Here is a 24,765-nt window from a genome sequence, read left to right as displayed (position 1 = left end):
CACAAAAGTCTGATTGCTTTCATTAGAAAAAACAATGCAATGAACCCTTTAAACACAATTTAGGAAAAAAATAGTTTAACACATATTCTGAGCTCAGCCACCACAGGTGCCACCCAGATTGCAGGGAGCCCAGTCAGGAAGAAGCACACGCCCGAGTCCAGGGCCACACGCCTGGGTCCAGGGCTGCGCTGCTGGCTGGGCACACGGCCTGCTGGGCCCGGCTTCCGCCCTCTTCGTGCTGAGGGACTGACTCATTTCTTAGGTGCAACTATCACATCAGGGTGTCTGTGCCCCCCCCTTCTCCAGCAGGCCTCCCCAATGCCAGCTTTCACTCCTCTTTAATTCAGTGGCACTGTAACCCTTTCACCACTCACTTTTCCTGGTCTTTCATTTTAGTGAATTTTTTTGTTTTGTTTTTGTCTTTCTGAGACAGGGTCTCTCTATGCAGTTCAGGCTGGCCTTGGGCTCACAATGTAGCTAGCCCAGGCTGGTCTCAAACTCACAACCATCCTCCTGCCTCAGCCTACCTAGTGGTGGGATTACAGGTGGGAGCCACCACACCCAGCAACTCTGTGAATATTGGTTTTGTTTTGGCCTTTAAATTAAGTATCTACGGGGCGTGAACATTAGCTCTTGTATCTCCTGAATTGATTCTCTGGGTCTCATGCTCTGTGACCTTTCATGGTGGCAGACCGTAAGTAGAGGTGCAGCAAGTCAGCTAGGGACACCCGGAATTAGCTAGAAATGCTGCCCAAAGCCCTAAGTAATTCTAACAGGTGACTGTAAGTGACCTTGGGACAACTTAAGCACAGGTTACACACAATACTCAAAAGGTATCCAGGAGCATTTCAAGCAGCAGCTAAACAATCATTTGTTTGAAACCATCAGGCATCTTTAAAACTGCAATCTCAGTACCAGAAAAGCAACATCAATTGGGGGTCATCAGCAGCGTATTTCAACGTGAGAGAGCACAGCTGAACGGCAGGTAAAATCGGATGCCAAAAACTGTTCTATCAACACTGCGTCACCCACAGCGCATCTATGACCTCCTGCAGCACTATCAAAAGTGCACAGCAACCGCTCACCAACCTCGTCAACAATGACGCAGCTGAAGGGGATGCCTCCTTGCCCCCGAAAAGCGGACTCGAGCAACAAACCCCCGCTGGTGCTCAGGGTGCAGCAGATGATGTGGGACTCAAGTATGATGTTGCTCTGGGTTTTCTGCGGGCGTCCTTGGACCTAGGAGCACAGACAGAGGTGGACCGTATTCAGGGGACACGGACTCTTACTTCTGATAAGCTTCTTTTCACTGTGGAACAACCACCATTTATATGTATGACAAAAATAAAGTAGGTAAAACTTTGGGGTAAACATCACATCTAGAAGACACCAAAGAACATTCAAAGTAATCGGTAACTATCAAAAAGAATATAGTTATGTACAGTCTAAGCCTAAAATGTAGCAGCCTATTTTAAGAAATGACTCAGGATTTACCGTGGTCAGAGCGGATGGCAATCCTTGTAGACAGGCAAGTAAGCAAGCAGAGACGAGCTGACTGCACTGAAGTGCAACAACCGAGGCCAGCTAAGCTGGAGTACACACATGGGAGGTAATGCTGCTCTTTGGTTTTTTGTTTTTTTGTCTTTTTCCTTTTTTATCAGTACCGGGGATCGAACTCACGACTGCCTGCTTGCAAGGCAGGCGCTTATGCTGCTGAGCTAAATCTCCAGCCTCCTGCTCTTTGTTTTATAAAAGCTAACACCAATATAAATGCCTGTGGAGCGGGTGTGGTGGCCCACATCTGTGATCCCAGCACTTGGTAAGCAGAGACAGGCAGGTGCTGAGAGTGCCAGTTCAGCTGGGCAAAGTCAGTGAGTCCAAGGCCAGTCTAAACTACACAGTGAGACTCAGTCTCAAAGACACACAAATGTGCACACACATGTGCACACGAACAAATATCCCGTGTACCTGAAAAATATTTTACTTCCACAGATGAAAAACAGCCACGGTCTACTTTTACTGTGCAGTGCACCGAGGTAAGAGCAACTGCACGAGAGCACACTCAGGCTCCCGCTGCTGCCGCTGAGAAGCAGCTGTGCCAAATCGCTGCACCATGCCATGCCAGCCATGGCTCTAGCACCGGTGGGTGAGCGGTGGGGTGAGCAAGTGGTGGGAAGAGGGTGGTGCTGTGGCCACCCCACAGGACCCTTCTCCCCAGGGCTTGTCTCCTGAGGAAACTGCCAGGCACGACCCATTTAGTATGAGCAGCAGCAGTGAACATCACTGCTGGAAAACCGACTTCATCTGAAAATGTGCGAAGACTGACTTTGGGCTCAGTTTAAAAATTTTAGTACCAAGCCTCCACACAATGTTTAGTGTCAATGAGCAGTGGATGGAAACAGGCATTAATACCTGTATTTCAGCTCACAAACGCTGATACCATCAATTGCTATTCCTTTGCCCTGGGCCAATCTGATTTCACCTCGGCTGCATTTCGATGACTCGGACATCACCAGCTCAGCCTCACTTCAATCGGCCTAATTCCTACCTGGTATTTTTACAGTTACAGAGTATGGGAAATAGCTGTGTAGTCAGCAATCACTGCATCTGTGGGTTCCACATCTGTGAACTAAGTCAACCAGAGTGAACAATATTCTAGGTGGAAAAACATATCTGAGCTAGATGTGGTGACACACGTCTCCGATTCCATCTATTTGGGAGGCTGAAGTGGCAGGACCATGAAGCTGAAGCCAGCATGGGACACTCAGCAAGAGCGTTCCCGAGTAAGACTTAAGAAGGGCCGAATGGAGCTCAGCGTCCCCTAGGTCCAACCCCACTGCCCTCCTGGCCCCTGGCCGCACTTCCTCATGCCAAGCCCTCTGCTATCCCTCTGCCTACAGCTGGCTTGCAGCTTGGCAGGGCCCTCCTGCTCCCTGAAACTCCCCCACTGGCCTTCCTTCTGTCTTACTAGGGGACACCCATAGCCTAGCTCTGCCACCTAGTCAGGTGACAGCACCTACGCACACTTTCTGCTGAGAAGCAGAGAGAGCACACTGAGTTTTCACACTCACCAGACCTGCAAAAGGAAAACAAAATTCAGAATCATTTTTCTCTCTGAAATCTAAGATCATGATATGAATTTATTCTTAGTTAACAGAAAGTAAATATAGTTGTACCACTCTTCACTTTAGTAGGCATTTCCAATTTTTCATAATAAAATTTTACAAATATAATTGAGCAGAGCTGACAGGTTGTATATCTACTCTATAAATTAGGAAATAGATACCAAAATAAGGCTACAGGGGAACTACTCACCTCTTTAATTTTAGAAGCAAGTTCTTGCCTTTCTTTGGAAACTCTAGCGATTTCTTCATCTAATTCTTGCCTCTGAAAAATTGGAATGCTGTTACTAAAGCTCAGCTAAGCAAACCGGAACACCTTCGGACACCCCGGCCCGCAGCTCAGGAGCTTGCGGCACCTCCAGGGGTGGTGGAGCCCGGCCCGTCTCAGCACCCACCATGTACCACCAGGCTGGAGGCAGCTCTGTCGGCATGCGATGCAGTGCACCCTCCCCTCCTTCCCGCTAGTGGTTAAACAAGGGTGACAATCACGCCCTAGCATTCCTCCAGCTATGGAGAAGGGGCCAATGGACTCCACTCCTTAGACCAGGCTGGAGCAGCCTGCCCACCCAGGGCCTAACGACACACAACTGAGATCCGTGCTGTGGGAAGGTTTCTAAGCTGGGATGCTGGAGCTCAGAAGTGCTGATACTTGTCTTCTCCTGGCGAAGAAATTCACGACAGAGAACAACACGTCAAGTATGGAGAAATAGTACCATTTGGTCTCTGGATCTAGCTACACTGAAGCTGACATACACCAACTTGTAAATTCCCTTTAGTTTTATAAAATGTGAACTGTGTTTAACGTGCATAAACTTAGCATAGCTTCAATATAATTTGGCCTATAAGCCAAACCCAACACATTTGCTTTTATAAATAAAGTTTTGCTGAAATGCAGTCACATGCATTTGCTTGTAGGTCCCTACGGCAGCTTTTGAAATACAACAGAACTGAGCAGTTGCAACAGAGGCACCACGGCTATGGAGGGCACAGTGTTGACTTTCTTGCTCTTTGTAAAAAATCAGTGCCAAGGTCGTTTCAGCAAATACTTTCATGTATGAGTCATATCATCCCTCGATGAACAAATGATAGCACCTATTTATCTATTAGCTCACATACCAACCAGTAGCTACTAACAGAGCTGGAGTCTAGAAACATCTAGACGATACCTGTATTTCCCGTCCCCCTCGGCATAAGGCCCGCTGGCGGGAGAGTTCGTCCAACTGGTGGTCCAGAAACTCTTTTCTTCCATGCATCTCCTGGACATGAGAGGGTAAGTCTTTTTCTAAGAAAACAAAAGTAAAGAATTATACACCAATCCTAGTAAACACAGACATACGCAAACATCGTAAGAAGGAAACCAGTTCTCGGGGTTGGGTGCTTCTAAGATCACACCACTGTTAGTACACAAGACGTTTTCTTGCTAAAGAAAAGCAAACAGAAAGCACACTAGGAGAAGCCAGGTGTGTGGCAAATGTAACTCCACTCTGTACCCCTCTTCCGCTCTGTCCCGTACATAGGAACTCTGGCCGGTTTATTCTCCCCACACCTGGTTGGTGCATGGCCACAAGTCCCTGCTTCCCGGTCTTTACCTCCTCTTGGCAAATGCTGCTCTGTTCCCCAGACACAGCCGTCTGATCTCCAGACGAAGCCGTAACAGCTGCCCAGGGCCACCCTCACCCCACACCTTAGCCCTGCACAGCTTTTTCCTGGGGACCTGCATTTCTGACCACGCAGGTGGCGCGCATCTGCCCTGCTCTTGGCCATTGTGGGAGATTCTCTGGGTCTGTCACAACAGCGGCACCCAGAGGTGAAGGCCAGGGGCTGCAAGTTTAAATCCAGTCTGGACAACTTAGCAAGGACCCTGCTCAAAATTAAACTTAAAAAAAGAAGGCTAGAGGGGCACAGGCTCGTGTGAAAGGCCTGGGCTTAATCCTCAGCATCTAAAAAGCAAGTAGCACCCCCTCTCCTCTAACACCCATAAAGCCCAGCAGAGTCACACATGCCAGAGCCTTACTTACTCATTCTGTGGTTCACCTGGCTGTCCAAACTGAATTTCAGGACCTCGTTATTAATAGATTTTTCTGGACCCAGTCGTACTAAATTTATATCTCCACAGTTTCCTGTTGATAAAAGTCACACTTGAAGATAATGAAGACGTTACTGGTAAACCCTAAGCAAATATACTGACAAGCAGAGAAGGCGGTTACTGCCTCCGCCAAGCAGACCCCAGGGACAGCACAAAGCCCTCCTGGACACAGGTGTTTGGTTGGCAGCCTCACCCGTAGGGCACAAAGGCTTCTGTCCCCAGTGTAAGCCACGCAGTCACAGCGACACCACAGAGCTGACTTCCACACCACTATTTCTCAAATTACGCCTGTGTAACGTTTCATGGCCAAAACAGACTTGGAAGACGGTGAGCTAAAGTGAAGCAGTTTTCGTAACCACAGAATATTGCACTTCACCGTCTTGAATTTCTAACGCAGGATCTTATCTGACCACCAATCTTTCTATGCAGCACTGCAGCACACACACGGTACAATTTTGACACTATGCTCCATGTTACACTGCTGCGCCTCTGAAGGAACCACGAGGACAAAAAGCCCACAGCTGTCACAACGTTCAGCCTGCCAGCGTGCTGGCTGCCTTTCAACCTCAGGTCACAGTACATTCATCCACCCATTTCCCACTGTCGCCAGGCAGAGTCCCCACAGTCAGTAGAACTCAGCAGCACCAGACGGTCTGCTCGCACATACTCCTGCCCACAGGTGAGGTCCACGTGGCCAACGTTCACGCACACCTGTCCACAGGTGAGGTCCCTGTGCTGACACACGTGTTCACGCACACCTGCCCACAGGGGAGGTCCACGTACCCGACACACATGTTCACATACCCACCCACAGGTGAGGTACATGTGGCTGACACACGTGTTCATGCATCCCCACCCACAAGTGAGGTCCACGTGGCCGACATTCACGCACACCTGTCCAAGGTGAAGTCCCTGTGGCTGACATGCGTGTCCACGCACACCTGCCCACAGGTGAGGCCCCTGTGGCTGACATGCGTGTCCACGCACACCTTTCCACAGGTGAGGTCCCTGTGGCTGACATGCGTGTCCACGCACACCTTTCCACAGGTGAGGTCCCTGTGGCTGACATGAGTGTCCACGCACACCTGTCCACAGGTGAGGCCCCTGTGGCTGACATGCGTGTCCACACACACCTGTCCACAGGTGAAGTCCATGTGCTGACACATGTGTTCACGCATAACTGCCCACAGGGGAGGTCCACGTGCTGACACACGCGTTCACACACACCTGCCCGCAGAGGAGGTCATGTGCTGACACACATGTTCACACACACGCAACCTGAGAGCTGCAAGCACGCAGCTGTCCACAGCATTAGTTCTGATCTCTTCCAGCTCACTCTCTGAAGCATGACGCAGTGCTGTCTGCTCACCACTTACTCCAGGGTCTCTAAACCACTTTGCTCACAGCACTCCTGCCCAAGGGAACCCTGTGGAGCCTCCCCATTGTCCCCCTTAAGCTCTGGCTGCCAGTGAGCTTGCAAACCGCAAGGAATTCCCTGGGGCCCAAAGTGGTGAGTGTGGGGTCCAAGCCTGCAAACCCAGAGCTGCGGCAGCTTCCCAGTGAGTCGCATGGAGTGGGGTCTGATCCGAGGTCGGACTCTTAAGTCTATTGAGGAGTAAAACCCATTCAGTAAACTCAAGAAGGATTATCATTGAACCTTTCTAATAAGAATACAGACAGACGCTCTTGGAACAGGAGCCTGGATATCAATGCCCAAAGAGGACAAAGGGACATGGGAGAGGGGGAAGAACAAGAAGGAAGTGCATCCATCTTGGCCTGGGCTCTGCTGAGGAAATCACCAATTTCCTCCAGACTTTCCATGCACCGTGGGCTTAGGGCACAAGTGCCCCAGGTAAAGTCCAATACAGCTCCAACCACACTTGCAGCTAAGAGTTAAAAACGAGAACACCATGAACAACTTCATCCCCAATACACATGAAACTCCAAGTAGAAAGTTTTCTCCTAAAATTAGCAAAACTCTCAAAACAAAACTTGAAGAGCTAACATTACAACACATAAGAACTTACTCATGCAGTCAAAATACAAAACAAAACACTACTAAAACCAAACGGGCTGTCTGTCTTAAAACGTTTCAAGGGTAAAGCTCTCCCCGGTTTCTTTTCTTGCTGGTAGTGGGGATTGCACACCCCTGGCCCGCCCTCCTTTTTTATAGCCTGTAACTTCTACATTCAAATGAGACAAAGGTATTTGTAATGACAAAAGTTACATGCTGGCCTGGCTTAGGAAGCAGTGAAAACATGTAAGTATTTTCACTTTGGGCCCAGGATTTAGCTCAGTGGCCTAAATGCCTACCTGGCAAAGTGCAAGGTTGTGAGTTCGATCCCTGGTACAAAAAAAAAAAAAAAAAAAAAAAATCGGAGCTGGGGATTTAGCTCAGTGGCATAAGCACCTGCCTTGCAAGCAGGCAGTCATGAGTTCGATCCCCGGTACTGATAAAAATGAAAAAGACAAAAAAAAAAAATCCACTTCTGGAAACACACATGCCCAAGACCAGTGACTGACGAACGTTTGAAGTCTGGCCTGCAGTATGAACTGCATGTTTCACTGAAATACCGTCCACTGCCACGCGCCTCACAGGTGCAGCAAAGCCCACACAAAGCCCACACAGCACCGCCCCTCCCGCCGCAGCCTCCAGCCTCCTCCACTGCAACCAACACACGCTGGTCCTGGCCGGCAGCACTGCCACCCTCACCACCACTCAGGTCAGCTCCCACGATTTGGAAAGGCTGCCCGGAGAGCTGTGTGCGCATGAAGAGAGGCAACTGGGAACGCTGTGCCTCGGCGTGAAGTACATTCCGTTTACTCACAGCAGAAAGCACTTTCGTACTGGTACAGTATGAAAATGCTCACTTAATGAAGTCTGAAATAAAACCCTTCCAAGGTCCCTCATCTCCACTCTATTCCAATGGGCAATGTGACATGAGCTCGTACAAGGTAGGAAAGCTGTCGCTGTCAGCATGAGGGACTCTGTTACCCAGAACGAGTGTTAAGGGTGAGCTCAAGTGAACAGACATGACTTCACACCTCCTCTCAGGCTTCTGCTCCACCACTACCACCTTCCACTGTTAAGGAGTTTCCCCAGAGAGAAGCTGCCCCTCTCTAACACTGGGGCACTCCGGCCTCCCTACCTGCGACACACAACAACAGGTGACCCAGCTCACAGGGCCATCCCGAGGGCCAGCCACACCCCAGGAGCACACGGTAACCACGCACAAGGGTCATTCATATGTGGACAGCCGGCCGACACCCAGTGTATGCCTCATTCCCCCCATCATCCCCTTCTGTCTAGGTGCTTCGGTCACTCTGTCTGCAGTCCATGGAGTGGCAAGCAGTGTCCAGGCCCGGGGGCCTCGGGGGAGCTGTGGTGACGGGTCAGAGGCTGCCTGCTGGACCTGGTCAGCATGCAGCTGCATGGCACTGTCTGGCCTCGTCTGCCCCACTCCTTTCAGCTACAGGTGCTTCTGCTCAAGTCCTGCCTTTCTCCTACCGCTCAGCTGATCCCTAACTGCTCCTCAGGTTTCACTGGGGACATCACTTCCTCTAGAAGCCCTCCCAAGCCTGCACGTGGCTAACACGCAGGTCCGTTCTCTGGGGTCTGAAAACACCGTGCATGGGTCTCACCTCAGCAGCTCGAATGCTGCAGCACAACTGCCCGCTGACCCACAGTCTCTCATCCCTGCTGAGACCTCTGTTTGGCTCAGTGTCTAGGCAGGGTAAATGCACAACAAAACACCTGCTACAGCGATCAGTGGGGAAGTGAAGGCCATAGCCCCATACAAGCCTGGCTTCGTACCACCCGCATCAGAGCTGGCCAGCCCTCACTTAACACCAAAAGCAAAACAAATTAAAAGCCCAAGCATCTAATCCCAGCACTTGAGAGGCTGAGGCAGGAGGATTGTTGCAAGTTCCAAGACTAGCCTGGGCCACAAAGTGAGCTCGAGGCCAGCCTGAACTGCACAGCCAGACCCTGTCTCAAAAAGACAAAAAAAAAAAAAAAAGCACAAGCATCGTACCCAAAGGGTTCCTCTTGTCTTTGCATTTTTCTTTGAATTCGATGATAATTTTTTTCATGAGTTCATCCACAGCTGCATTGGAAGGAGCGCACACAAGGACACGGTTTTGCTTGATCTTGGCATTGGAGTTTTCATCTGAATGTCCCCGTCTTTGGTTCTACAATTTGCCACATACCAAAGGAAAAACAACAAAAGTCCTGATGAGCTCTACTACACAGTGTTACAGTTTTCTTTACTTGCAGGCATGTCAGAGAGTTCTCACAACACAGTGCAAATACAACACTGCCTGAGCATCCGCACCTTCCACCCGCACCAAACGCACTCTGCGGGTCACCTCCCACCAGGCCGAGCCTACCTGGCCACCTACCGTACTTCTTTGATCAAGTCTCACCCACCAACACCCAGCCCATGCTCCAGCTAGGACCCCCCCTGCAAGCTGAGACCACACCCCTAGTCCTGGGGTCTGGGCCACCCACAGGGTGTTGGTTTTCTGATTGCCCGCTTCTCACACCTGCTTCTCTCTGCCGCTTCTCCCCTCATACATGGAGGAAAAAGGCCCCTGAACACTTGCAGGCCAGCAAACTCTGGAGGAGCAGAGGCGCCGCCCCTACAGCACCAGGGTCCTCCCTCATACCCACCTCTGTCAGTAAGCGGAACAGGAGGCCAACGATGGTTTTGGATTTTCCTGTCCCAGGCGGCCCATGAATCAGGCAGATTTTGGCAACTGATGGTGAGTGTTTCACCATGGCGTAAGCAGTTTCTATCGCCTTTTTTTGCTCCTCGTTGAAATCTTTTAAGTAGGCAATCTACACAGAAAGACATTAGTGAGAACGAGCAGTTTTTTCTGTAGTAACATATGAAAGACAATGAAAATCATGTCTGAGTTTCATCCAAGCTGTGTTTATGCCCAGGCAAGATCTCAATGTGACCTTTAAGAACCACTTTCATTACTGGAAAGGAAGTTGCTTAGTCTCAGGAGGCTGAGGCAGGAGGATCACTATGAATTTGAGGAGAGGTCAGCCTGGGTTTCAAGACCATCCTGCACTACACATTGAGACCCTGTCACAACAAAAAACATAAAAAGAAAGCAAGCCACTTATTAATTATTAATTAGTGTCTACAGTCTTCAGTCCACTTACAAATCCTACAGCTATATTTTCGTAATTCTTACAAAGACTATCACAATAAATTTCACTCACTAATCTGTGTTTTTCTTCAATTACTACTTGTGGGTGTTTTTCATTTAATAAATTCTCTCTTTAGACAGCTAGATATTTCATGAGTCTTTCTAACATGACGTGATATGTGGAAAACCCATGGATTTCGGGGTCAGAATGGAGACTAAACCTCTACTTTCAAGCTATGTCACCATAAATCCCTCATTTTTTGGAGTCTCAACTGCTGTCACTTATTAAACTTCCAATTCCTTAAAAGCTAAGAGCTGACTGAGATAAGGCAAAACAAAAGCCCTGTAACAAAGGAGGGTTCAAAACTTTTATTTCCAGTTGCATTTCTGTGTCCAATTCCTGGAGCTGACACACAGCTCTTATGGTGTGAAATGCGTGTTTAAACAAGGTGACAGCTTCGCCTGTGCACCTGCAGCAAAACCAGCCAACGCCACAACAGTCCCTCACACGCAAGACGGACTCAGGAAACCTGAGAGTCCGCTCCTGAGTCCCTGTCATCCAGCCACCTGGATGGGTGCTGACAGCTCAATGGCCAACACACCAATGGCAACCTGCTCTTTTTTCTCCTGTGTTTCTAATCTAAGCTAACCACTTAGGTACTTTGCACTATTAGAGAAAACTAAAATCTAAACACAACACTACACTGTTTTTTAAAATTAAAAAGATACAGAATTTCAAAATAATGGATTAATATTAGTTAATATATTGTGTATTGTCTTCAAAGTAGTGCACCGGTTACAAGATACAGGCATGAAAAACGATCAATTGAACAACGAAAGTACAAACCATTCCTCTGCTGAACGAACAGAGATTTACACGGCTGCACTTGCACAGTGAACACGTGTGGCTGCAGACACTCTCAAGTAGGCAGTGTTTAAAACAATGGTAATTCAACACCTGGACGTACAGTTTTCTGACTTCCCCAGTATTACAGAATCAGCACTCACAATTCTCTCAGACGTGGTAGTCAGTAAATCTTTGGTACAGAAGTCCATGGGGTTTGGATTCAGAATCACTCTGGCCAGCTGGTTCCGACCACTCAACAGAGACATTGCTTTCAGCTTCCTTTGTGTAGTTACCAGAGAGCTGATTACAACACATTTCATGAGTTCATTTAACTTGGCTGGCAATTTATCTTCAGTCTGAATGGAAAGGGAACACTCAGATTTTCCATTACGCACTATTATCAAGAAGGAGAGAAAACAATTTCAGTTATCACTGAGTGATGCTGTCTAGTTAAGAATTAGGTATTTTGTATGGTACACTGTTCAAATAAATCACTCTATCAGTCAACGTTCTTGTTCTCTACACTATTCTCTACAGGAGGGAGGAGGGTACCAAATAAACACATTTGCTGATGGTGTGTTATGGGGACAGACGAAAAGGGACAAGGAGGCTGGCCAGGGAAAGTCGCCCTGTCAGGTGATGCTGAGTGGAGACTGCAGGCGCTCAGCCCTTACCAAGGGTACAGAGTGCAGCAGGGGGAGACCTGCCAGCTACCGAGCCCAGGACAAGATGTGTGAGAGCTGTGTGAGACATGAGCAAAGAGCAGGAGGCCAAAAGGAACAGAGGAGAGTCCCAGGTGAACCAGAGATTACAGTGAGGCTACTGTGTTTTACGGAACTCTCCAAACAGAGCCAGGGACCGCTCCACAGAGCAGGTTTGGAGTAGAAAGTACCACGTTTTATCTTAAATAAGACAATGCATCACTCTCACTGTAAGGAGTACAGTGGGGGGATGGGAAGGCGCAGGAGTCACAAGACCACTGCGGCAATCTGGGGAGCAGGTGGCAGCAGCTGGGAGCAGGACACAGCAGTCGAATGAGGACTGCGCTTTGGATACAAGTACTGCCAAGAAATTTCCCAGAGCCCAAAGTGTGGGTCACCCACCCTGCTGCGTTCTCCTAGAAGTACGAAGTACAAACTGAGCTCAGACCACACTGATGTGAACGGAACGCCTCTCAAGCAGTCTAAGAGGTTTTCTGCCTCTTTTTATGATACAAAAAAGAGAATAAGGAAGTCAATATACTCTTAACTAAGAAATTTGCAAACGTCAAAAAGCCATCTTTGCATTACAGAGAGGACGCTGACTCTGCGACCAAACACAGCAGATTTCCAGAGAGGCCTGGTGGTGCTGGCCGAAGGCCCCAGCCGCCTGGGAGCTGAGCGGGCAGGACTGCAGGTTGAAGCCCAGCCTGGGAAACACAGTAACCCAGTGTGAACCAGTCTCAACATAAAGAAATAAAAAGGGCTAGAAATACAGCTCAGTGTAAGGGCCCTGGCTTCAATCCCCACCCTGAAAGACTTTAACAAAAAGCAACAGTGGCAGCAAACAGCTGACTTTCCAGCGCTCTGCAGTCACACCTCAAAGGCGGGTGGAGCAGCCTTTTCAACCACACAGGCTCTGCCGTCTAGAAAACCAGGACAGGCAGGCACTCTGATCGGCACAGCCAAGCCTGTTTGGCAAGCGTGCAGCAAAGCTGGGAAAGCGCCTGTGAGGTCGGTGGTGCCCTGGTTCAGGGACTGCAGGCACCCCCAGTTCTGGAGAAGACGGCCACACCTGTGTGCCTGTGGTCACGTTTGTCACCCAATGCAGAGCTCACAAACACAACAAAATTTTGCCAACAGCTTGTTTGTGAACCAAATCGTCTGCCAACACAAGCCTTCGTGAACCAAGGAGCCACCGCACCAACACAGCCTCTGCCAGTGCCCTTCTACTTACTGACTGATGTGCGGCGAAACCTGTGGATGAACCCACAGTGGTACTCGTAGAGCTCCTGGATGCAGCTTGGTTCTGTGTCGCTCTTCTTCCCATTTAGTCTCTCAGGAACCAAAAAGACCAAGTCATTTTCCTTTGGGTGACACTGTTTAGCCAGTTCACATTCTTTCAGATACACTAGAAAACAAGAAGTTGGCATTTATGAAACTCTTAGCAGAATTATTTAAATACAATTAGTTTAATAGAAATTCAATCTTTGCTGGGTGTGGTGGTTCACGCCTGTGATTCCAGCACTCGGGAGACTGAGGCAGGAGGACTGCCATGAGTACATGAGTTCAAGGCAGCCTGGGCTACAGTGAACTCAAGGCCAGCCTGAACCATACAGAGAGCCCTGTCTCAAAAAAGAAGAGAGAAATTCAGTCCTTGTGCTAGGTCTAGAAGCCCAAGCCCTAGTAGACTGTATACACTTTAAGGTAACCATCTAATCCAATAAAAATTTTAAAATATTGACTACAAGATAATATAAAATTTTTCTTTAAAATGGCTATAAAGCCAAAATAGGTAAAATCATAATATTTAGAAGCAGCTAATTTTATTTCCTTGAGGTTTACTCTAGCTTTTGAACAAAAGATTCTCTCGTTGCCTACTTTCAAAATCTTAGGAAAAAACTTGGAAACAGATGCAAGTACAGGTAAGAACAAAATCTTCCAATGCATCTTAAAAAGGGGAAGGATAGGTGCAAACTACATGGGGTTTGGAAACCAGGGACACTGGAACAAAGTTCTGGACCAACCGAGGAACTCGGCAATCACACGCTGATCTGAAGCACTGAGGACGGGGCCTAGGCAGAGTGGAACACTGGGAGGGAACCACACCCCCACAGGCTGCCATGTGCAGAGAAACTGCAGAGAAACTGCAGATGGGCGCGGGGGGGGGATGCTCACCATGATCCAACGACCTGGGAAGAGGACCACAGGTTCAAGGCTGCCAAGGGCAGGCAATTCAGCAAACCCTGTTCCAAACTAGCATAAAGGACTGGGGACCGTTCAGGGGCAGCACACTTGTCAGCATGTGAGAGGCGCTGGTTCAACTCCAAGCACCACAGAAAAAACTGACAAAAACTAAAGCAGTCTAAATAAATGAAGAGAACTGAAGATTGGAGTCTTTCTCCCCCAGTAAATGCTTAATTCCAAAGCAATCCTTGTCAAATAGCAGGAATCGTTTTTAAAGAAATTTACAAACTAATTTTAAAGTATATGTAATAAGAAAAATAACTTTTAAAAACTGGAAGGCTTAAATTTTGATTTCGTACTTTTCATAACATTATAGTAAAGGAGAATTGGTACTGGTATTAGGTACACACACAGAAAAGAGCGCCCACAACACCTCCCCATGCAGGTAACTGAGAGCTGACACCCGTGCCCAGCGTATTCACCAGGGGAAGGAACTCTCCCAACAAACAGCACAAATGCTGGATGTCTTTTTTTTAAGACAGGGCTTCACTATGTAGTTGGCCTCAAACTGTGGCAACCTCCTGCCCCAGCCATCTGAATGCTAGCAATTACAGGTATGTGCCACCAAACCCAACCTGGGTATCTGTTTTAAGAAAAACAAACAAAAAAATTCTCAACACTTACATCATGTCATACACAAAAATAAAACCTGAAAATGGTCATCAGTATAAACATGAAAAGGTACAAAACTTAAAAGAGAAATCAACTGTGACCGTGGACTAGGCAAACATGTCTTACAGCATAAAAAGCATGAATTATGAAAGGAAAACACTGATAATCTCTACCATCAAAATAAAAACTGTTGCTCTTCAAAAGACACTGTTAGGACAATTAAAAGGCACTGGCTAGGAGAAAGTATTTTCAAAATACAATCTAATCAGTTTTCTCCAGAACATTTGAGAAACTCCTTCAACAGAGAAGAAAAGCCAACTAAGAATGGAGGAAAGATTGCAAGCTTGAACCCAGCCCAGGTGACCTAGCAAGACTCTACCTTAAACAAACAAACAAACAAACAAACAAACAAAAGGGCAGGAGAGGTAGCAGTGTGAAGCCCCTGGGTCAAACCCCAGTACCACCCACCAAAAAGTCAGTAACAAAACAATCACACTTCTGGAAAAGGGGTCTCCAGACCTCCTCTGGAAGACCCAGATAGCAGCTGTGGGGAGTCACACATGGTGTCTGCCACATACCCTTCTATAATCCTTTTAAAGTGAAAAACAAGACAGGGGGTAGAGACCGGCAAGCCTGTGGTCTGATGAGTGCTGGTCTGTAAAGAAAGTACACCAGCATCAGGGGAAGGCCTGTTAATCTTCCTATTTCCCAGAATGGGACTCTGATCACAAAACGTTGATGCATTTATTATGTTAAAAATAGAAATCCTAGCTGGGGATTTAGCGCAGCGGCATAAGTGCATGCCTGGCAAGTACGAAGTAATGAGTTCAACCCCTGGTACCAAATAAAATAAAAATAGAAATTCTTAGTAAAAGTGAAATAAATTTTAGGCATAACTGAAAGAGTTAAAATATAAAGCTTACACAGTTATACCAAGTATTCCTACAGATTATCAGCAAAACACAACTCGCAGGAGACACAGGAGCCTGGACATGCCCTTCCCCAAAGAGGCTACCTGAGTACCCGCTAAACACAGGATGTGTCCGATCCCTCCGGGAGACTACACACCGCCAGGGCTGTCCACACACGCCATATCTGGACGGCTGTGACAGCAAGTAGCACAGTGCTGGCAGAGTGATGGAACAGGACACTTAAGCCGGCCTGGCACATGCTCTCACTGCTTGAGCGGCCAGGAGCGCCATGGGCTGTCCCTGTTACATACAAGGCCTGCCTGCGAGGCTACTGCTGGCTGTTTCAGGGAACTCTTATTCCGGGACAGGAGTGCACCGTCCAGGACTAGCTCAAGGTTTTAACCTGTGCGAAAACACAGGGCAGATGCCACCTGCTCTCAGGGCCCAGCACTCTGGGCTCGCCCAGGCATAGGGCACTTCAGGGCGGAGCGTCCAGAGCTGTCCAGCACAGCTCGAGGTGGCTGCCAGGGAGGGAAGCGCCCTGGGTGCCCCAGGGAGGACTCCTGGAGGCCTGCTGGCTTCTGCACTCCACCCAAATGTCTCTGCCCTTTGCGGACTCTGCTGTCTTTGTTCACAATCCTAAGTCATAGCTGCATGGCTATGCTGAAGCCTGTCTTCTTAGCTCGTCATCAAATGTGGAGGCAGAGGATACTGGGGACCCTCCCGCCAGAGTTGGGGTGAGAACTGAGATTTTCAAGAATACTCCTGAGTCCCTAAAAGCAGTATTAGGGAAAAGGAAGCCCAAAGGGTGGGGTATGACAAGCGTCTGACTAGTGCCTGGGCAGACTCTGAAGTCTCTAGGATACAAGCAGCAGCTGAGCTGCTGTCAGGAAAGGCAAAAACTCAGTGGTGCAGCACCTGCTTGGCAAGCACAAGGTCATGAGTTTGATTCCCGGTTCCAAAAAAAAGGTAAAAATTAATTATGGGATTTTTTTCCAGTGTTGTTATTTTTGTAATGTGGAATGAATCCAAGGACTTTGCACTGAGTTATATCTCCAGTCCCTTTTTAAGTATTTAACAGTCTCATTAAATCACTAAGTGGCCCAGGTTGGGCTTGAAACTGTGATCTTCCTGTCTCAGCCTCCTAATGGCACTAACCTACCAAGTTTCCTGGTGGAATTTAAAACAGATTCAACACCAAGAGAGCTGATTAGCTGGACACACTCCCTACCCCTCACCTGATTCTGGCCAGGCCGGCTAAAATCAGAGGAGAAGAGCACAGCACTGTAACACCTCTGGTTTGTGTCCTCCCACAGGTAGGAGGAGCAAAGGCCTCAAGTTTCAGAAAGGTAACTCTGGGTGACATGAAATGGTACAAATTTATACAGTTCTCTCTTCCAAGTGGGAGGAAAAGAACTTTAGATCAGTTCCCAGGTAAAGCTGAGGTGAAGTTTCAGCCAAATCAGAAGCAAAAAAGGAGAAAAAACAGCTCTGCCAGGAGCCACTCCAGTAGCCTGCCTGCCCTGGCTCGGCCTCCCAGCCAGATCCCCAACAGCTCCGCAGTAACCCTGCAGGGGCGGCGTGGGTTTACCACGAAGTGCGTGAGCAATACTGCAAAGGGGTGGACTGCAAAGAGGGAGGGCGACTTGCTTTACAATGATTATGTTTGTGGTTATTACCTTTCAATATATAATAAAAAATAAAGATGGTAGTTATGATATGGATACATAAAGAATAAAATTATCTATGCCTCAAAAACGTCCCCACAACGGTTATATCCCCAGTCCCTTTTCAAGTATTTATTTTAACACAGTCTCATTAAATCACTAATTTAACGGACAGGACAGGTAAAATTATTGCCACAACGCCAAGAACAGAAACAACCTCTGAACATTTGGTAACAAAGCATACAGCAGTAAATGACACACATGCCTACATACAGAAGTGGAAAACAGGTCTAAATTAGCACATGAGACAAACGTACATCCCTGTGTCCCTCTGGCTGGCACAAGCGACACTCATCAAAAGCCTTCAAATGTGCCTGTAGCTTCTTCACCTAGCAAAGGGACTTACTCAGAGTACTCCTAACACTGAAAAATCATACTTTTCAAGTCAGAATAGAGACAAGTGGTTAAATGAACTATGGAACATGCTTATAATAAAGTCACTACAACTGTTAAATACACTGTTATTAAGAGTGAAGACACAGTTATATTAAATGAAAAGACGTAGAATGTATGTTTCAGAAAGGCAAGAATTTCACGTTTTATTCACAGCTACATATCCTGCTTCTAGAAACATCTACTATCTGGCCAATAAAGTCATCAAATATTTGCTGACGGGTGATGAAAAATGTCACAAAATAAGTAAACCCAATGCACACACACACTTGAAACACTCTCCAGGGCAAGTAAAGTCGAGCAATCAGATGCACACCACCCTCACTGGGGCTCTCTCTGACTGGGGAATTACGGGCGGTGTTTACCAAAATGTCTATAACCAACACATTGTAGTTCTCTCCCCAGATGTTCTCAGTTGCTTGTTTCTCTGTTAAATGGACCTACAAGGCTGGACAGATTCCCAGGGACAGGGGCAAAAAGAGGACTTACACATTTCAATGTAAGGAGTCTGAAAATCCAACTTTTCCGTAACTAATGCATGGAAGTGACCTGTGGCTCACACCAGTAATGAACAGGAACAGGATGTCGGGAGGACCTCAGGGACCACTGTGCAACCTCCTCCCACCTGACCTCCACATTCACAATCACTGCCACAGTCTCCTAGGACTTTAAAACATATTTGTTATAATAAACTGCAAATTTAGCTTAAAAAAACCTATGCTCCAGGCTGGGTATACAACTCAGTGGCACTGCTTGATAAGGTCAAGGTCCTGAGTTTGGTTCCTGGTACAAAAACAAACAAACAAAAAAAAACCAAAAATCCCTGCTGTGTCCCAAAGTCTGGGAGTGCACCTGAGTGCTAGGTGTCCACTAGTGTGTGCAAGGCCCTGGGTTAAATCTCCAGTACCACAAAAACAAAACCAACCTATGTCTTAGAAAATTCAATTTACTAACCATATTACTGAGTTTTGTTGGATCATTGAACAAAACTGTTTGCAGTCTCACTGTTTGAAAGTCTACTTTATATGCTTTAATTTTGTAACTTGAGCAACTATTTCTAAGATAACAATATATAATCTATTAGTGATTTCCTACTGTTTATTCTTTCTGAAATTCTGTATAACTTGTACCCTTTTCTGTTTTTTTTTTTTCTTTTTCTCCTTAAATAAAATTTTAAAAAGAAATAAAAAAAAATTCAATTTACTGGCGGGAGATATAGCTCAGCAGCACAAGCGCCTGCTTGGCAAGTGTGAGGTTGACTTTGATCCCCAGTACCAAAAAAGCAAACAAACAAAAAATAAAAGGAGAGCCAAAAGCAGCTACTTGAGACCCGGCCATGGTGGGACTTAGGCAGCTGCACAAGACTATTTGCCTGCCCTGCTGGTAAGCGCCCCTGGCGCTGGCCGGGAGGAGAACCCATCAGCTGTTCCCGTGAGCCTACCGGAAGAATCAAACATCTTCCTACCCGAGTCAGCAACTGGGGAAGGAGTTCTGAGCGTCTCTTGGGAGGATGACCATATGCAATATAGCAAATAAGGGGGATTTCCTCCTATGTTCTGTTTGAAGGCAAAAGTTATTTTCACTGTTGTTTTGTAATGACTGTTTTGCTCTATTCAATATTCTCCTTCAATTGGTTTTACCATGGTCTGCTATTTGTTTGATTTCTCTATACCTAATTGACTGGACAACTATTGTGAAGGTAACGAGATACACTATAGTACCTGTTGCTACCATCCCAGTATCCTGCCTTGAAGTTCTGCACCAATGTCACTACATTGTCTTGATTGGCTTTGTTCTATCTTGTTCTGTTGTATTTTTACTACATTCTAAATAAAAATTTTTAAAACAATCAAAAAACAAAATTCAATTTACATTGATGTCTCCTCTGAAGTAGAAATGTACAGTTATTCTCTTATATATTCCAACTTGTGTAAGAAAGACCTTACCTACAAATTCCCAGTTTTTTTTATAATCCGCTGGTAGTTTTCGTAAATGCAACTGATAGAAATTGTCTTTATTTGGAGAGCTCATCCACTCCTGAGCCACCTATATAAGCAAAAAAAGCAAATTGAGAAAATAAAAACATTCTGAAAGTCATGCTAAACAGTAAAACTTCGAAGATAAGCACGAGTTAAAACTGAACCTAGAATCCCAAGTGACAACCTAAAAATTAACTTACACTGACAGCAGTTCACTAACACAGTCTAAAACTGCCCTGTCCAGGTCAGCAGCCTTTGGCTTACTGAGCTGAAGACTAACTAAGATTCCGAAAGGTGAAACTGCACCCGGGTTGACCAGCTGCACCACCCTTGCCCACAGCCCGGGGTCGCTGCCCTGCAGGTTCCCGCCTGGCAGACGAACGCTTCTGCAGGACAGAGCTCGCCACGCTCCAGTGTATCATGGCATGTCATCCTGATGGTTCCACCACAGCTTCCAGTTTGCCAAAGCTCCAAACCCAGACATACCCCTGAGCACCTTCCCAGGAATAAGGGACCCCCAAGCCAAACTAGCAGAGCAGACTGTTAGTATGCAAAGTCACTCTTTGCTCCCAACTTTTCAAACAGGTTACTCTAGCCTTCCAGGTTTTATCAAGCTGTAACACTACTCATTTAAGTAGTTAAGCCTGTAACTGGTCTCTAATGCATCACTGAAGACTACTGTCACACTACTTTTGCCCTAGAATGAGCCTAGAGCTCACAAACGTTATGCTGTGGACAACGTGGGGGAGGAATAGCACTGAATTTCTATGATTTGCTCACAAGGTCGGATTCTGGTCCACAACAGTTATGATCACCCAGTCCCACCTCCAGAGCACACCGCAGCGTGGTGACAGGACCATCTTTCAGGAGGCTTCCAGGTGAGGTGAGGCAGCACATGCCTGTAACCCCTGTGTTCTGGAGACTGAGACAGGACGGTACAAGCTCAAACCCGACCTGGGTGACCTAGTAACTTAGTAACTAAACTGTCTCAGAATTAGGAATAAACAAAGGACTGGGGGGGGGGGGGCAGCTCAGCTCCAGGCTCTGGTTCAATCCCCATCAGCATGGGGTTAGGGGAAACAGTTTATGTTCACAGCAGTGCAATTTTCACCACCACCGAAACCAGAAGCAATGAACAAAACGGGTGTATGTCCTCGGGGACAGGTGCCTACGTACACAGTCTCGTTTGGTAATGCAAAGCTAAGGAGAAACAGCAATGCAAGCCACAGCACAGATGAATCTCACACTCACAGTAACTGAAGGGAACCAGAGGCAAGAAACCGCACACACAGATCTCTGAGCAGGTCAGTATTTGCCTGGGGCTGGTGGCAGGAATGGCGAGTGCACCCCACTGCAGATGGCAGGAGAGCGCAGTAAGTACCACGGAAATGGTCTGAAGCTGGATTGTGGTTTATAGAAAGCTATTCAAATGCACATGCTGAAAGGGTACAATTTAAGGCACAGTACTTCCCAACAAAGCTACACAGATACATCCTGCTGTGTAAAACAAAGAGTGAGAAAGAAAAGGTAGATAGCAAAACATCACTGCTCCCCTTAGACAACACGACATCTGCCTAAGACAGCTCCCAGCTCCCCTACCCAGGAAGGAGGGGAGGAAAGAAGGAAGCCAAGAGGAGCTCTGACTCAGGCCGGGACTGCCGAGCCTCAGGAGCCAGCACAGAGAAACTCGGCTGAGCGTGAACTCCTAAGGGAAGGGGCACTCCTCAGATAAGGCTTGCGTTCAGAGCCCGTTTGGGTGTAGGAAATTAAAACCCGTAACTGGCAGGAGCTAACCCTTGTCATGCTACACAACAACAGGGCTAAAGAACGCACTAGGTTAAGAGGACAAGAAACCAGGGGGAGCACTAGCAGACAAGTCCTCTGCACCTAAGAACACTCAGGGTGCATGCAAGCTATCAGGAGGGCTGGGTGGGGCTCAGTGCAGATTACTATGCATGCAGTAGGCCCTGGGTTTGATCCCCCCACCACAAACAAGAAAAAACAAGCAAAAACAATGAAGCTAAAGTGTTACACAGTATGTGTAATATATAGGACCCGAAACTAACATTCATTCAGGGGCTTCTCAAACAGGAAAGTATAGCAGTAATGCTGTAGCCATCTTACACTGTAACTAGAAAATAGCAGGTTTTTTCCCTTCTTGTTCTAGGAAAGAAAAACATCTAGTGAAACCTCATGTTCCAATGAAGTACGAATATTCTTTTTTCCCAGAAACTATGAAGAATGGATTATTCTACAAAACAATTTTCCCTAATTTGTTAATTTAACATTTTTCAGATCAAGTATTTTAATATTAAGGTTTGATAAAACTATTTCACATTACTCAATGCGCTTGTTACATACTGATATGTTACCAGGAAAATTCTCTTAAGAAAAAAAATTACACTGAAAACCAGCTGCATGTATGGTGGCACATGCCTGTAGTCCAGCTGCTCTGGACGCTGAGCCTGAAGGACCCAAGTTCAAGGTCAGCGTGGGCAAGCTGGCGGGACCTGTCTCCAAAGTAAAGTAAGGGCTGGCATCACAGCCCAGCGGCAGGGCACTTACCTAGCAGATTCCGGCCCGGGACTCAACCCTCAGTATCACAAAACAACAGCTGCTTCACCAGGGCAAAGCAGTCCCTGCAGCACTGGCTCAGCTCACAACCACCAAGTGGTCCTCACATTCTATGAAATAAAAGCAAACAAAAGCCCAGAAGGAACAGGGAAATCGGCATTCAACCCTTGTCCTGCCCTCCCTTTCTCCACGGGCCAGCAAACTCACCCATCCGGGCTCTGGACCTCCTCTTTAACCTCCCCGAACTGGGTATTTATTTCCCTAGACCAGTTTCTTCCTGCCACGCCCATCAACAAGTTAGCTACCGCGCCTCGCACACAGATGCCCTTCCTTGCCTCCCAGTAACCACACAGCACCGCCTCCTCCTTCCTGCTCCCCTTCAACGCACTGGTCCCTAAAACACTCCCTCCACTCATTGCTTTCACACCTGACTTCTCTTTTAATTTCAACTGCTGCAAAGCTGTCTTCCACTGAGCTTCACGACCGCCTGTCCCTTCTCCTCCCCTGCAGATCTTAGTTAATCCACACCTTCCGTTCGTGGCACCCTAGCATCATCAGTCCAGGCAAGGTCCCTCTGACTGGACCTGTCCTGGGTCCCTAGGCCATGACGGCACCCACCTCGGACACCGCTGCTGCACCGTTTGGCACCAGTGTCACTGAATGGGTGGTATGTGACCTACACAAAACAGTCCTGCACTCCAAGCCAGCTCCCCACAATCCGCGTGCCTCTGCCCTTCAGGTGGCACCTGCTGCGCGGACCCTGCTCCTGAGACAGGAAGCACCGAGGCCACTCCTCCAATGGCAGCTGGCTCTGACTCAAAGGCTGTGAACTGTCAACACTCCCGGTGGCTGGCCGTGGCTGGCCGGTGCGCGTGTCCTCCAGCCGAGGGAGACCAGCACGACTGAATCCCCAAGGCCCGCACACGGTTGCCCGCCACTCTTCCTGCTCTAGTCTGAGGGACGCTCCGTACTTCACACTACTGTCTTACTTTTCTTACTGCTGAGACAAAGTCCCTGACATAAAGCTGAAGGAGAAAAGGGTTCAGTGCTGCAGCTTTCAGTCCATAAGGGGCTGGCTCCAAGGCAGGGGGCCCCTGGCAGAAGGGCAACTGCTCCTGGTTGTGGAAGGCAGCAACTGTAGTCCCTCCTGCTGTACCGTCTACTGGATTAGGGTGGTGCTAGTCCTGTCGGTGGACCAGCTGAGCCAGCCTTAATCCCAACACTGCACCACAAATCAACCCCATACTAGATTCAGCACCTCCAGAGAACCTATGACCCAGGTTTTGCGGGGACATCGACACAAATCGTAACCCCCACCTAGGTCTTCCCTCCTACAAACTGGCTGTGTGCTGTCCACCTGCTGACTTCTTTACTTTTTTGTTTGTCATTTTACAGAAGTTCTCTATGTATCTTAGTAATAGCTTGCAAATCTTTGAATATTTAACTTTCCTCTTCCCATCAGCTCTGAGTACTGCCATCCTGTCACCCTGCCATCCTGGGCTGGATTTCTTTGCGCTACACAGAATGGGCACCATTGAAGCTCATGAAATGTTTATTTCTAGGATAGTTCCATTCAACACCATTGGGCCACCCACAGCTGTGAAACCAGGTAAAGGCAGGCTATACGGGGTATAAAGTACAGGTCTGCCTGGCCGTCTTTCCCAGTGGACAGGGCCGGTTTTCTCAGTGCCCCTCTACTTGCTGATCTGTGATGCCCTCCAGGCTGCCACATCCACAGGCTCACTCTCGGAGCCTAGGTCCCCCCTCGGTTTCACTCAGCTGCCTTTTCCTATGCCACTCTACTGCTCTGACTCAGAAATACCTACCTACAAGACAAGGTAAGTTTGTCTACCACCCTAGTGATGCTGTTCTTTTCAATGTTACTTTTCCTTACAAATTTCCAACTTTATCAACTTTCCCAAAACACTTTTGCTTGAATTTTAGCTTCCATTACATAAAATTTCTGGCTGATCTTTACAACGTGAAGTTTGCCCTTTCATGAACTCGGCCCCTCTCCCCATCCTAAATAAAGGACTCTATGTCCTCCACTATGGCTCTTAAAATCCACCTTCCCGTGTCCTCCACAGAGGGCTCTTGTTTTCATTACCAGGCAGCCCTGGTTACCATCACACACACTTTCCTTCCCGTTTCTAACTGGGCAATCTGTGAACATCTGTATAGAAATCAGGTACTCAAACACCGATTCTATTGGGGTTTCAATCTATTGCCTGGGTTCACTTTTCTGCCTCTTCCCAAGACCCCTCATACACATATATGAAGCCTTCCCCACTCCCACTGCTTTTTCTCCTTGCCTGCTCTCCTGGCCGCACAGCTTCCAGGGGTGACTCCGTCTGTCCACCTGGCTCTCGCCTTCTCCCAGCGGTATCTGCACGCCGCTCTCTGTTTCCC

At 47.6% G+C, this 24,765-nt stretch overlaps 1 protein-coding gene across 8 annotated transcripts in view; it reads right to left on the bottom strand.

The window, feature by feature from the left end:
• The window catches only part of Setx (senataxin), a 64,675-nt gene that overhangs the window by 12,789 nt on the left and 27,121 nt on the right, over positions 1-24,765 (bottom strand). For all 8 annotated transcript variants that reach the window (XM_063244082.1, XM_063244084.1, XM_063244080.1 and 5 more), the window contains 9 exons: positions 19,750-19,849; positions 13,151-13,324; positions 11,377-11,609; positions 9,881-10,048; positions 9,243-9,399; positions 5,141-5,242; positions 4,289-4,404; positions 3,316-3,387; positions 1,090-1,239 (listed from right to left, as the gene is read on the bottom strand). In XM_063244082.1, the coding sequence (XP_063100152.1) occupies positions 1,090-1,239; positions 3,316-3,387; positions 4,289-4,404; positions 5,141-5,242; positions 9,243-9,399; positions 9,881-10,048; positions 11,377-11,609; positions 13,151-13,324; positions 19,750-19,849 (1,272 nt within the window). The remainder of the gene's footprint in view (positions 1-1,089; positions 1,240-3,315; positions 3,388-4,288; positions 4,405-5,140; positions 5,243-9,242; positions 9,400-9,880; positions 10,049-11,376; positions 11,610-13,150; positions 13,325-19,749; positions 19,850-24,765) is intronic.

Source organism: Cavia porcellus, unplaced genomic scaffold (assembly GCF_034190915.1).
Source record: "Cavia porcellus strain 051 isolate PalLab524CR breed Dunkin Hartley unplaced genomic scaffold, mCavPor4.1 scaffold_49, whole genome shotgun sequence".
Taxonomy (NCBI): domain Eukaryota; kingdom Metazoa; phylum Chordata; class Mammalia; order Rodentia; family Caviidae; genus Cavia; species Cavia porcellus.
The sequence above is the reverse complement of the archived record's forward strand: the minus strand, read 5'-3'. Positions and strand labels throughout refer to the sequence as shown.